A 14,653-nucleotide genomic window follows, 5' to 3' on the forward strand; every position below is an offset into this window, starting at 1 on the left:
CCATTCCCCAAAAATGATCCCTCTTCTGTTAACAGGGAAAGAATGGATGTTTTCTCCCTAAGGTAGGGAGAAGCTAAAGAAGGATGCTCTCACTACTAATAATCAACATAGTACTGGAAGGTCTAGCTACTTCAAAAAGGCAAGAAAAGCAATACAGATAAGAAAGAACAAAGTGTTCCTATTTGCAAATGACATGATCATCTATGCAGAAAACACCAGAGTCTACCAAAAGAGTCCTATAACTAATAGGTGAGTAAGCAAGATCAAAACACAAAATAAATCACATTTCTGTATCCTAAAAATAAACGTGTCAAATCTGAAATTAAAGAAACAATGCCATTTACAATCCCTCCAGAAAAAACTAGTAAGATGCTTAGGTATAAATTTACCATCACATGCACAGAACTTGGATGCTGAAAATCATAAAGTGCTAAAAAAATCAAACAAAAGGATACTTGATTAAATAGAAAGTAAATACAAAGATGGTAGAATTAAAAACAAGCACATCAATAATTACATTATGTGTAAATAATCTAAACATCCTAATTAAAAGGCAGAGAAAGACTGGACAAAAATGCAAGAGGCTATCTATAAGATATGTATATCTTATAGATAGAGGCTATCTATAAGAAACCCACTAAGTATAAAGACATAGATAGGTTAAAAGTAAAAGTACAGAAAAAGATATACCATGCAAACATTAATTAAAGAAAGCTGGAGTGGCTTTATTAAAATCATACAAAGTAAACATCAGAACATAGAACACTGGGGACAAACAGAGGTATATAATGATATAACGGTCAATTCATCAAGAAGACATCAATTCTAAATGAGTATATATCTAATAACTTACTTTCAAAATACATGACTCAAAAATTGACCTAACCAAAAGAGGAGATTAGCATATCTAAAATTATAGTTACAGATTTTAACCCTTCTCTCAACAATTGACAGAAAGTTGACAAAACATTGGCAAAGGTATAAAAAATTTGAACAATTCTGTCAAGCAAATAACATGGAAGAATCACAGAATATACATTCTCTTTAACATACACATAACATCACCACAGAGACTATAAGCTGAGCCATAAAATAAGTCCGAATAAATTTCAAATGACTGAAATCATACAATGTTTTATAAGCCTGAGTATGACGGAATTAAAAGTCAATTTTAAAAGAACATATAAAATCCTTATTTTCGAAGTTAAGAAGTGCACTCCTAAATGTTGCATAAGCCAAATAAGAAACCACGAAGATATTACAAAATATTTCTGACTAAACAATAATGAAAATACAAATACTAAAATGTATAGGGTGCAGCTAAAATAGTGCTTAGAGCAAAATTTATAATTCTAAATGCTTACATTGTTGGTGAAAAAAAGTTTTAAACTAATTTTCTTAGCTTCTACATTAAGAGACTAGAAAAAGAAGAGTGAGTTAAACCAAGGTAAGGAAAGGAAGGAAATAATAAATATAAAGGCTAAAAGTAATTAAAGAATAGATAATAGAGAAAACCAAGTCATTCAGAAGCTGATTCTTTGTAAAGATTAATACAATTGAAAAATCCTTACCTAGATTGATCAAACCAATAGCAAGAATGAAAGAATATCACAAAGATATTACAGGCATTAAAAGAACATGAAAGGAATATTATGACTAACGTTATGACTATGAATTTGACAACTAAGATTAAATTCTTAGTTAATTAAACTAAGATTAAATGGAAAAATTCCTTAAAGGATATAAGTTACCAAAAGTGATACAAGAATAAACAGAAATCCCACAAAGCCCAATATATGGTGTTTTGGTGTTGCTGTTTATGGGTTTTTTTTATTTGAGTAAAGAATTTGTACTTAAAAATCTCCCACAAGGAAAACTCAAGTTCCAAAGAGATCCACAAGTACATTCCATCAAATATTCACAAAAGAAATGACATTGATATTTCTCAAAACCCTTCAGAAAAATTTTTAAACTCATTTTTTAAAAGACAGCATAGCCTTGATACCAAAACTCACAAATTAATACAAGAAAAGAAATTTTCAGACAAATATCACTCCTTAACATAAATGTAAAACTCCTTAACAAAAAATAGCAAATCAAAGTCAGCAATAGATGTTTTTTTAAAAAACAATACATCGAAACTAATTATGATGTTTTTCCAAGACTTGGAAGTTTTTCCAAGACCGCAAGATTGTTTTAACATCCAAAAATCAATTACTGTGATTCACCACATTAACAGAATAAAGAAATCACAAAACCATCTCAGTAGTTGAAAAGATACATTTGATTAAATTAAATGCCCACTTATTATAAAAACTATCAGCAATTTAGGAATAGAAGAAAATTTCCTCAAACTAATAAAAGGGATCTAAGAAAAACTTGTAGTTAATATATTAATGATAAATGATGAACATTTCCCCCATGTATATTGGGAAGAAGATAAGAATGTCTGCCCTTACCACTTCTAATCAGCATTTTTTAAAGGACTATTTATTTATTTATTTAGAGACAGCACACAAGCAGGGAAGGGGGCAGAGTGAGAGAAAGAGAATTTTTTTTTATTTATTTAGTGTTTAATTTACATCCAAGTTAGTTAGCATATGGTGCGACAATGATTTCAGGAATATATTCCTTAATGTCCCTTATCCATTTATACCATCGCCCCTCCCACAATCCTTCCAGTAACCCTCTGTTTATTCTTTATATTTAAGAGTCTTTTATGTTTTGTCCCCCTCCCTGTTTTATATTCTTTTTACTTCCCTTCCCTTATGTTCATCTGTTTTGTATCTTAAAGTCCTCATATGAGTGAAGTCACATATTTGTCTTGAGAGAAAGAAAATCTTTTTTTTAATTTTTTTTTTTTACTGTTTATTTATTTTTGAGAGAGAGAGGCCGAGTGTGAGTAAGGGAGGGAGGGCAGAGAGAGAGAGAGGGAGACACAGAATCTGAAACAGGTTCCAGGCTCTGTGCTGTCAGCACAGAGCCCAAATGTGGGGCTCGAACCCACAAACCATGAGATCATGAACCGAGCCAAAGTCAGATGCTTAACGGACTAAGCCACCCAGGCAGCCTGACAGAAAGAGAATCTTAAGCAGGCTCCACACTCAACATACAGCCCAATAATATGGGGCTCAATCCCAAGACCCTGGAATCATGACCTGAGCCAAAATCTAAAAAGAGTTAGATGCTCAACTGACTGAGCCAAACAGGCACCCCCTATTCAGCATTTCACTGTAGTACTAGTCAGTATAACATGGCAAGACAAAGAAATAAAAGAAATAAAACTCTCTCTGTTTGCAAATGAAATGATTGTTTTCACAGAAAGATCATAAGAATCTACAAAATATCTACTAGGATTGATAAGAGTATTTAACAAGATCACAGATTGAAAATCAATATCCAGAAATCCACTGTATTTCCCTATGCAAAAAATAAAAATGGAAATTGAAATACAAGTACCATTTACAAAAACATCAAAAATATTATAATGCATAGAGATATTTCTCTTTTTGCTACTTGATTATTAGTTTATAGAAATGCTACCAATTTATACACCCTTAGGTTTATTGCAGCATTATTTATAATAGCCAACATATAGAAGCAACCCAAGTGTCCACTGACACACAAATACATAAAAAGATGTTGCATAGATACAGATAAATAGATAGATATAGATAGATATAGATACAGATATAGATATACACAATGGAATATTATGCAGCAATAAAAAGGTTGAGTTTTGTTTTGTTTGCCATTTGTGACAACATGGATAGACCTAGAGGGTATTATGCTAAGTAAAATGAGTCAAACTGAGAAAGACAAATACCATATGATTTCACTCATATGTGGAATCTTAAAAACAAAACAAATGATTAAACAAACAAAAAGGACAATCAGACCTATAATACAGAGAATAAACTGATGATTTCCAAAGGAATGGTGGGTGTGTGGGATAGGTAAAATGGGTGAATGGGTGAGAGATATAAGATTCCAGTTACAAAACAAATAAGTCATAGGAATAAAAGGCACAACATAAGGAATACAGTCAATGATGTTGTAACAGCAGTGTGTAGTGACAAATGATAGCTACACTTGTGGTGAGCATAGCATAACATATAAACTTGTCAAATCACTACACTGTACACCTGAAACTAATGTAACGTGTGTCAACTATACTCAAATTTAAAAATTAAATAAAAAATACAGGCCTCTCCCTGCCTCTCTCTCTCTCTCTCCCTCAAAAATGAATACATAAATAAACAAACAAACATTTAAAAAAAAAAGAATAGAGTGACACATACAGTTGACTGATTTTTGACAAAGACACCAAAGCATTTCAATTGGGGAAATAAAGTCTTTCCTACAAAAGTTGCTGAAATAACCAGATACCCATATTGGGAAAAAAGATAAACCTTAACACTTACCTCATATCCAAATGCTAAAATGTATTCAAGATAGATCATGAACTGTTGATTTACAAATTCAGGAATTTCTCAGTTGAAATCTGAAATTGGCCCCTGAATGGAGGGCAAGGAGAGTCTAAGAGACAGACCACTCCAGATTGGTAGGCGGCAGGTTTAATAGGAAAGGAAAATTACACAGGAGGCTTGTCTGCCCATGAGAAGAGTAGACCTCCACACCCATCCTCCAGAATCTTTATATAGAAGCCTTACCTGGGTTCAGTAATGCATTCCATCCAGACAGTCTCATCTACAAATTGTTCTCTCAAGGCCGCATCCTTCAAAACGGTTCCCACTATGGGAATGGGTAGGATGAGCACACATTCCAAGGATAGGGGAAGGTAGGTGGTGAGATGCCTCTGGTTGTCTGGATCCAGCTTACAAGTCAATCAGTGGTCATGTCCCCTGATGACCTCTTCCCACATGAAAGCTAAAGATTTTAATCTTCTAGAAGAAAATACAGAAAAACATTTTTGTGAACTTGAAGTCATTTCTTTGACACAGGAAGCTCTAATCATAAAGAAAAAATAGAGAACTTAGACTTCATCAAAATTAAAATCTTCTCATCAAAAGAGATCATTAAAAAACATAAAAGCAAAGCTAGAGTAGAAGAAAATGTTCACAAAACATTCTTCTGACAAAAGACTTGTGTCCAGAATATATAAACATCTCCTAAAACTCTATGTATTGTTTTGTTTGATTTTTACAATGATAGTATTTTCCTGTTATTATGAATATAATAACCTCATAATAATCACATATCATGTCTCAATCACAATTTACATAAACAAGAAAAAAAAACAATGAACTCCACAATCCAGTATCTCCTGGGCACCTTCCTTTGCTCTCATTGAAGAACAAACCGAGAAACTACTATGTACCCCTTTCTTTCCTATAACAGGCCAAGGAGAAGCTTTATGAAGGCTGAGGAAGTGAATTTAAAACAATTAGAGAGATAAAATTAGTAATATGAGGGCAAGCAGCTACTCCCAAAATTTGAAAAAAAAAAAAAAAAGAAATTAGCACCCATTGAAGATTTTTTTCTTTTTTTATTGAAGTATAGTTGACGTGCTATTCAACATTAGTTTCAGGTATACAACATAGTGATTCAACATTTATATATATTATTAAGTGGTCACCATGGTAAGTCTCATTACCATCTATCACTATACATAGTTACTACAATATTATTGACTATATTCCTTAATGCTGCACTTCATATCCCATGACTTACTCATTTTATTATTGGAAGTTTATACCTCTTAATCCCCTGCACCTACTTCATCCTCCCATTCTCCTCCCCTCTGGCAACCACCAGTTTGTTCTCTGTAGTAGAGTGTGTTTTGTGTTGTTTTGTGTGTTTTATTTCTTAGATCCTACATTAGAGATTTTTAAAATTTAATTATTTGAAGAAATTAGGGCAAAATGAAAATAATCAAAGAAGAGATGAAAGAATATTTATGGTAAATCATAAAGAGTTGTTGAAAACTGGGGTGCCTGGGTGGCTCAGTTGGTTAAGCCTCCCACTTTGGCTCAGGTCATGATCTCATGGTTGGTGGGTTCAAGCCCCGCGTCGGGCTCTGTGCTGACAGCTCGGAGCCTGGAGCCTGCTTTGGATTCTGTGTCTCCCTCTCTCTGTCTGCCCCTCCCCCGCCAGCGCTCTGTCTCTGTCTCTCTCTCAAAAACAAATGAACATTAAAAAAAATTTTTTTGAAACAGAGTTGTTGAAAACCAAGACTACGTAAGATGGTGAAATTAAAAGTAAGTGTGCTAGGGGCGCCTGGGTGGCTCAGTCGGTTAAACATATGACTTCGGCTCAGGTCATGATCTCACAGTCTGTGAGTTCGAGCCCCACATCGGGCTCTGTGCTGACAGCTCACAGCCTGGAGCCTGCTTCGGATTCTGTGTTTCCATCTCTCTCTGCCCCTCCCCTTCTCATGCTCTGTCTCTGTCTCTCTCAAAAATAAATAAACATTAAAAAATTAAATTAAAAAATAAGTGTGCTAGAGGTACATGGGTGGCTCATTTAGTTGCGCATCCAACTCTTGATTTCAACTCAGGTCATGATCCCAGGGTCATGGGATCAAGTCCTGCATTGGGCTCCAAGCTGAGCATGGAGCCTTCTTAAGATTCTCTCTCTCCTCTGCCCCCTCCCCTCCTCACAGCTCTCTCTCTTGCTCTCTCAAATAAATAAATAAGTAAATAAATAAATAAATAAAATAAGATAAAAATTAATTAATTAATTAAATTTAATCTAAAAATGAGTGTGCTCATGACCTATCCCTGGTGTTCTGCCACTGGGGTAGTATACTAAATCAGACGCTCTGAAGCATCTCAGTAAATGAAAGCAGTATACCCCGACCCATTTGGTTTACAGTGATTCTCCCTATTTGTAATTTCAATGAAAAACTATTTAAATATGGCTTTGGACTGCACTGGTATTTTCCATGTCATAATCAGAACAGAAACTAAATTTTATAAACCTCCCCCCATTAACTCCTGATAGGATATGTCCATTTTTAGCTGTGATTATTGCAGTTAATTTTCCATCCCAGTGGACTAATGCAAGCTTGGTGTATTGATATTAGTGTTTGGATTGTTCTGCAGCATGTGTTTTGAGTTAAGTGTTACATAGTTCCTCCTCTCCTACTATGTTAAAGGCAAAAGAGACTTAAATTTTGGGGGGCTATTTAACAAGCATTGTTCTAATTAGAAATCATACTACCTCTAGAAAAAATTTTTAAAAAAGAAAAAAGAAAAAAAAAAGAAATCATACTACCTCCTAAGGAATTGCTAGTGATTATAAAACCATGTGCTATTTCCTTAACAAGGTAAAGGAACCAAGACAATTGAAGTTGGATCATCTCCTGAGTATGGCTATATCTTTTTCCCTTTCATGATCCCCAATGTAATCCCTGAAATTCCTCAGAGAATTCTACCTACCTGGTGCCCCCACCCCACTGACTCCCTGCCTATTCCATCACTGCTTTCCTCCTTCCTCTTTTACATTTCACTCACTCCAGAAATGCTCTCTGCCCCAATATAAAGTATATTGGGTGTAGCAGCAAAGAAAACTGTAAACAGTCCAGTTTAAAAAGACAATCTCGGGGCGCCTGGGTGGCTCAGTCGGTTAAGCGGCCGACTTCAGCTCAGGTCACGATCTCGCGGTCCGTGAGTTCGAGCCCCGCGTCGGGCTCTGGGCTAATGGCTCAGAGCCTGGAGCCTGCTTCCCATCCTGTGTCTCCTTCTCTCTCTGCCCCTCCCCCGTTCATGCTCTGTCTCTCTCTGTCTCAAAAATAAATAAAACATTAAAAAAAAAAAAAAGACAATCTCTCATCCTAAAAAGAAAACAACCTTGACCCCACATCTCCCCCCATAGCTACCTTATTTCTCTGTTCCCCTTTTCAAAGGCAAAACTCTTGAAATACTTGTTCTTATCCAATCCTCTATTTCCTTCCTTCCCATTCTTTCTTAAAACTACCACATCCAGACTTTCATCTCCACCACTGCACCAAATGGGTCCTGTCAAGGTCATCAGTGTCATCCACATTGCCCAGCCCAATGATCAAGTCCTCGTCACCCACCACCTGTCAGCAGCACTTACACAGCTGATTGCTCTTCATGCACTTTCTTCACTTGGTCTTGGGATTATCTCCATCATCCTCCTCCACCTCAACAGCTGTTCTCTGTTTCACTGGTTCCTCCTTTCCTTCCTGACCTTTGATTAGTGAAAAGCTCCAAGGTGCAGTTCTCAGACTTGTTCAATCTGTAATTGCTCCCATGTCATCCCACCCAGTGATTCGAAAGACTGCGTTCCACATGGTGTTATGGAACAAACTTTAAGATAGATGTTAAATTAAAAAAAGATAAAAGATGGAAAGCTGGATGTGTGCAGGAATTTGGAGTGACTGACAACACAAGGATACAACACTCAACTCCTATTCTGAAAGGCCTGGGCACAAAATAAACCAGGGAGTCACATTAAAGAGCTGACAATATAGCCTCAACCAGTAATGTTTTTGCTAATTTAACTGGAGGCAGCTAAAAAGATGAATCAGGCATACATCCCACCCTCCAGAATGTATAGTCTTCTGGGGAGGGGAATGAAAAATAAATAGTGACAAAATAAGGAAGAAAATGATGTCACTGGAGAAATGACAGGATGTATGGAAGCTCAGATAAATAGACCAGCTTTTAATTTTTTTTAACGTTTATTTATTTACTTTGAGAGAGACAGAGAGAGCAGGGAGGGGCAGAGAGAGAGAGTCAGGGGAGGAATCCCAGTCAGAGTCTCTGCTGTCAGCAGAGCCCAATGCGGGGCTCAAACTCACGAATCCTGAGACCATGACCTGAACTGAAATCAAGGGGTAACTGACTGAGTCACCCAGGCGCCCCTAGAGCAGCTTTTAAAAGTTTGATAAAGCTAAATTATTTGATTTTTGTTTTACTTGATACTTTGAAAATAACATTTCCTAATTATCTCTATTACCAAACTAAAACTTCTGAAGTTTTCTGTCTCTTCTCCATGCTACTCTCCAAACTCTCAATCTTCCGATCAGAATGGAAAAGCCTTTTTATTTAGAACTGCTCTCCCAACAAACCTCAAGAACTCAAGAAAAACATAACTTAGGATTAATTTTTGCAGAAAAAAAAAAGAACTTTCCTTCATTTAAAGAGAAAGGGGTTGGACAGAGAAATAAACACGTGGGACACAGGGGGAAATGTAGTGAGGTTGCCCCAAGCTGATGATGGCTCAGCAACAACCCGGGTCTCCCTGATTCCAAAGCCCATATACTTTCAATGCTACAGCGTGTCTTAGATATAAATGTAAGTTTAAACTGATTATAAAAGAAGGGTAAATAACCAGTGGAGACGAAAACATTTAATTTACAAAAAGGAGGGGATTGTTGGCAGAACAAGTCCCATGGAAGAACTAGAGAAACATACGAATTTCAAAAAAGGGTACATCCACAGAAATGCTGTAGAAGCATAATGACAACAGAGAGGCAGAATGAATCTCATTTCACTGCAGAAAAATAAAGACTGTCTTAAAAACAACTGCCCCATTTTTGGTCTTTAGTGAAATCATTTTCTTTTACTTTCCATATCTAAAGGATAGATGGTAACTATCTCCCCGTCTCCTTGGGTTTTGCCCAATGGGCAGAAGCAATTAAATCCAGAGCCAGAGTGATCTCACCATGGCTGGAGATTTTTATTCCTGCCCCCTGACTTCCAGTCCCCATTCCACCCGAAGACTCCCACATACTCCACTCTCCATTTTACACATGCCTCACCTGTTCCTGTCCTCATTCTTTGCTAACATCATTGTGCCTGTTAAGCCTAATCCATATCAATCCATGTCCCTTCCCTTCTTAAAACCACAAAAATGTCAGTTTTCTTTGAAGTTTTCCTAGACCGAATCCCACAGAGACAAATTAGAGATTTGATTGGCATTCTGACCAGCAGCCATTGGCTGTGAATATTCCTATGTAGATTTTGATTGTCTTGTTTTCATGAGTATACATTTATATTTGAGGTTACAGGAGTTCCCCCTTATCCCAGGAGATATATTCCAAGACTTCCAGTAAATGCCTGAAACTGCAGGTAGTACCAAATTCTGTGTGTACTATGTTTTTTCCTATATTCACGTACCTATGATAAAGTTTAATTTATCAGTTAGGTTTAGTAAAGATTAACAACAATAACTAATAGACAATAGAACAATTATAACAATATACTATAATAACAGTTAATGTGGGGCACCTGGGCGGCTCAGTCGGTTAAGCGTCTGACTTCAGCTCAGGTCATCATCTCACAGCTTGCGAGTTCCAGCCCCAAATCGGGCTCTGTGCTGACAGCTCCGAACCTGGAGCCCGGTTCAGATTCTGTGTCACGCTCTCTCTCTCTGCCCCTCCCCCACTCGTGCTCTGTCTCTCAAAAATAAATACACATTTTTTAAAAAATTTTTTAATTATGTGAATATGGTCTCTCAAAATATCTTACTGTGCTGTACTCACCTTTCTTGTGATGATGTGACATAAAATGCCTACGTGATGAGATGAAGTGAGGTGGATGACGCAGCCATTGTGACGTATTGTTAGGCTACTACTGACCTTCTGCTGATTCGTCAGAAAGGATCATTGGCTTGCAGACCGTGGTAACTGAAAGTGCGGAAGCGAAACTACAGATAAGGCGGACTCTTGTACTTTTTTAAAATTCCTTACAATTATGCATTCAATAAATGTCAGTATCTCAGTGATTGCCCAGCTTAATCACAGCTATCCAGGAGACAGACAGATCATAGATGGTAGGTAGGTAGGTTGATCAATTGATCAACTAATAGATAGATAGATACTAAAAGAACACAAATGTTAACCAAAACTAAACACATTTTTTAATGTACATTTCTTTGACCTTGATGATAATGCTGTTTCGCAGTCAATTTACCATATTACTCTGAGAACAATTTGCCATAAACATCCAAGTAGTGTTATATGCTTTTTTTCTCTCTTTTCTCCAAAGAAATGCACAGTGGGATAGTAAAATGTCAGAAATAATTAGACAAAATTGCACAATTCCATTGTGACATTAAAATATCTTTGGAGTTCAAATTTGTTATGGAACTTTAAAACTGGTTTGAAATCTGCTTATTATAAACAATATAATTTTTTCTTTAATGTCCCTGAATTTCTAAAATATGATACAATGTGAATGTATGTTTCCAAATGTAAACAAAAAAAAAACCCTTTTACATATAAATGTTACATATATATTAATAAATATAAATAAGAAAGTAATTCAGGTGGCAAGATAGACTTTAAAGTTGGTAATGTTTTCATGAGAAAGAGTTTGGGAACTTAACTTTTTAAGAAGTATCTTTTTGGTAGCTACACTTGTGGTTAGCACAGCCTAAGGAATAAACTTGTGAATCACTATGTTGTACACCTGAAATTAATGTAACATTGTGTGTCAATTATAATTTTTAAAAGGTATCTTTTGAAGAATAAAAATAAACTTCACACCCAGAGATAAAAAAGGAAATTATATCAAAAATATGTGTAAAGAATTTACGAATACTGAAATATTATGTTTTCCAGAGGGAAAAAAATATGATTTTTCACTCATTAACCAGTAGCATACTATTTTCCAGGAACCCTCCATTCAGAAGAAATGCTGTGGTGCTTCCTTTTACCCCATACAAAATGGAACATAAGAAACTACAAAGCTGAACAAACTACAATCTTCTTATAAATGAGAGGCACTGAAGTCTGAGCAGTTTCCAGCTGAGGGAAAATAACCAACAGCTTCTCCACAGTGTAGATCAAAACAGGGAAAACATGAATATCACTAACTGTACCACAGAAGCCAGTGTGGCTGTGAGACCCAAGACCGTCACTGAGAAGATGCTCATTTCCATGACTCTGGTGACCATTACCACCCTGACCATGTTGCTGAATTTGGCCGTGATCATGGCCATCTGTACCACCAAGAAGCTCCACCAGCCTGCCAACTACCTGATCTGTTCTCTGGCCGTGACGGACCTCCTGGTGGCAGTGCTCGTCATGCCCCTGAGCATCATGTACATTGCCATGGACAGCTGGAAACTAGGGTACTTCATCTGTGAGGTGTGGCTGAGTGTGGACATGACCTGCTGCACCTGCTCCATCCTCCATCTCTGTGTAATTGCCCTGGACAGGTACTGGGCCATCACCAATGCTATTGAATATGCCAGGAAGAGGACGGCCAAGAGGGCTGGGCTGATGATCCTCACCGTCTGGACCATCTCCATCTTCATCTCCATGCCCCCTCTGTTCTGGAGGAGCCACCGCCAGCTGAGCCCACCCCCTAGTCAGTGCACAATCCAGCATGACCATGTCATCTACACCATTTACTCCACACTTGGGGCATTTTACATCCCCTTGACTTTGATACTTATTCTGTATTACCGTATTTATCATGCAGCCAAGAGCCTCTACCAGAAAAGAGGATCAAGCCGGCACTTAAGCAACAGAAGCACAGATAGCCAAAATTCTTTTGCGAGTTGTAAACTTACACAGACTTTCTGTGTGTCTGATCTCTCCACCTCAGACCCTACCACAGAGTTTGAGAAGATCCACACCTCTATCAGGATCCCTTCCTTCGACAATGATCTAGATCACCCTGGAGAACGGCAGCAAATCTCTAGCACCAGGGAGCGCAAGGCAGCACGAATCCTAGGACTGATTTTGGGTGCATTCATTTTGTCATGGCTGCCATTTTTCATCAAAGAGTTGATTGTAGGTCTGAGCATCTATACAGTGTCCTCTGAAGTGGCTGATTTTTTGACGTGGCTCGGTTATGTTAATTCTCTGATCAACCCTCTGCTCTACACAAGTTTTAATGAAGACTTTAAGCTGGCTTTTAAAAAGCTCATTAAGTGCCGAGAACATACTTAGATTGCAAAAAGCCAAAAAGCATCACTTTTACCAGCCTTGTGAGTGGACAAGGGTAAGGGGTGCAACTTATCAATTTGTGAACATAATTGGTTCAGGAAATTTTGTAAGGTAGTGTGGTCTTTTTGTTTGTTTTGTTCTGTTTTGTCTGAGGTTTGTTATTCGGTGTGCCGTTTTCTACCTCTGGTTTTATTGTGGTACATGATTTCAAATAAACATTATCATATAAAGACAGAAATTTCATAGAAATAATAATAAGGTGAAATAGTAACTACTTTTTTTAGCCATTTCAGTTAATCCTGCAATTAAAGAATGCCAAAATAAATCTTCATTTGCAGAATTTCTTATTACTTATAAATCAAATACCTGATAACTTGCCTTCGTGTGGCATTAAACCTGGGGTCATGGCTCCATATTTGTGCAAATTTTAGTGGGAACTGCATGACTCCATAAAGCATTTCTTAAAAAGTGATGTGCTGCCATCTGCTTGCAGACCTGAACCAAAGTCATTTACTGTGACTACATCCTTTTAGGTGCAAATAGTACAGCTGATGTATCCTTTTTAGTTCATGATTAAATACACTTCCTCATTCTCTAAAGAGAACCTGGAATGAATCCTCTGCTTTCCTGGGTCTTTAACTATGAACATGAAACATAAACAAATACAAAATAACCTAAATATACTTTGGTCCATGTGTTGCTATATTACCTGACAGGCACACTGGACTTCCTCCTATTTGGAGAAGTGCCGCCCTAAGCCTCGCACACACTCCCTCATGCTGACAGGATTCAGGTGGGAGTACAAGCAGTTTCACAGGGTGGAGTGATCAAATGAAGGAATTTATATTATCTGAAGAACCGTGTTGGAGAATGCTACTCATTAAATTACCAGTGTGCACTTGGAAAAACAAAAGTTGAACATCTGTGCTTACACCCATCAAGGAGATGAGTGTGAAATTGTGACCCCTGGAACCTCTGTGGCTTCCATGCCAGACTGCACCCTGGGGCCAGGAGGCTACAGATGGGACCTGAGGCCACACGTGCCTCTCCTCAGCTGGGGTGACTGCTCTAGTCACGAGGAGGAGCTTACCACTAAGTCACGAATGATGACAGAAAGGAATGAAAGTTTGTAAATGCTTGTGCACTCTCAAGTCAGTGACTGTTCTACACCTCTGCTCCTCATCTCATCCACAGCTTCTCCTCATCTCTTCACCCTCCAAGGGTCATATCTCTTCTTGGTTTACAGAGAAGACCTGCATTTGCTCCCTCTCCACCTCCATGTTTTAGCCTTAAATCTAAGCTCTCTAGGGGCGCCTGGGTGGCGCAGTCGGTTAAGCGTCCGACTTCAGCCAGGTCACGATCTCGTGGTCCGTGAGTTCGAGCCCCGCGTCAGGCTCTGGGCTGATGGCTCAGAGCCTGGAGCCTGTTTCCGATTCTGTGTCTCCCTCTCTCTCTGCCCCTCCCCCGTTCATGCTCTGTCTCTCTCTGTCCCAAAAATAAATAAACGTTGAAAAAAAAAAAATTAAAAAAAAAAAATCTAAGCTCTCTAACCTTTTCTGTAATCTTGCACCTCTCTCCTTTGCCCCCAACTTCTTTCCCCCATACCTCTCCTCCCTCACTTCCCCTCTCCCTACCTCCCATCCCTTCCTCTCCCCACTCTTCTTGAATCTCACCTTTTCATTTGCTCAAGTCTCTTGGACACTGGTGTACACTTCCTCTGACCCTGCTTCCCACACAAGCTCCTGCTTCGTCTCTCTCCTG

The 14,653-nt window shown here is 37.8% G+C and overlaps 1 protein-coding gene and 1 long non-coding RNA gene across 13 annotated transcripts in view; one reads left to right on the plus strand and one right to left on the minus strand.

Annotated features, from left to right (window-relative positions):
* LOC122219091 overlaps nt 1-10,560 on the minus strand; it is a 203,863-nt gene extending 193,303 nt beyond the window's left edge. For 2 of the 8 annotated variants that reach the window (XR_006202255.1, XR_006202258.1), the window contains exons 1-2: nt 8,065-8,357; nt 4,674-4,907 (exon numbers count right to left, since the gene is read on the minus strand). This is a non-coding gene — a long non-coding RNA (uncharacterized LOC122219091). Of the gene's footprint in view, nt 1-4,673; nt 4,908-8,064; nt 8,358-10,223; nt 10,265-10,477 lie in introns of those variants that run through there. The other 6 variants (XR_006202260.1, XR_006202256.1, XR_006202254.1 and 3 more) reach the window with 5 other exon arrangements.
* Nucleotides 10,561-10,602: 42 nt separating this feature from the next.
* On the plus strand, nt 10,603-13,181 carry HTR1E (5-hydroxytryptamine receptor 1E). Of its 5 annotated transcripts, none has more exons than XM_042937352.1 (2): nt 10,603-10,662; nt 11,611-13,181. In XM_042937352.1, the coding sequence occupies exon 2, from the start codon at nt 11,798-11,800 to the stop codon at nt 12,893-12,895; it is 1,098 nt and encodes a 365-aa protein (XP_042793286.1). In that variant the 5' UTR covers nt 10,603-10,662; nt 11,611-11,797; the 3' UTR covers nt 12,896-13,181. The 5 variants fall into 5 exon arrangements, with proteins under 5 accessions (XP_042793286.1, XP_042793285.1, XP_042793284.1 ...); XM_042937351.1 differs by having other exon boundaries at nt 10,617-10,775; XM_042937350.1 differs by having other exon boundaries at nt 10,617-10,771.
* Nucleotides 13,182-14,653: the final 1,472 nt, after the last annotated feature.

The sequence above is a fragment of the Panthera leo genome, chromosome B2 (assembly GCF_018350215.1).
Source record: "Panthera leo isolate Ple1 chromosome B2, P.leo_Ple1_pat1.1, whole genome shotgun sequence".
NCBI lineage: Eukaryota > Metazoa > Chordata > Mammalia > Carnivora > Felidae > Panthera > Panthera leo.

Excerpts from the sequence above, each read along its gene's own strand:
- HTR1E (XM_042937352.1), top strand. The coding sequence starts at position 11,798 with ATGAATATCACTAACTGTACCACAGAAGCCAGTGTGGCTGTGAGACCC.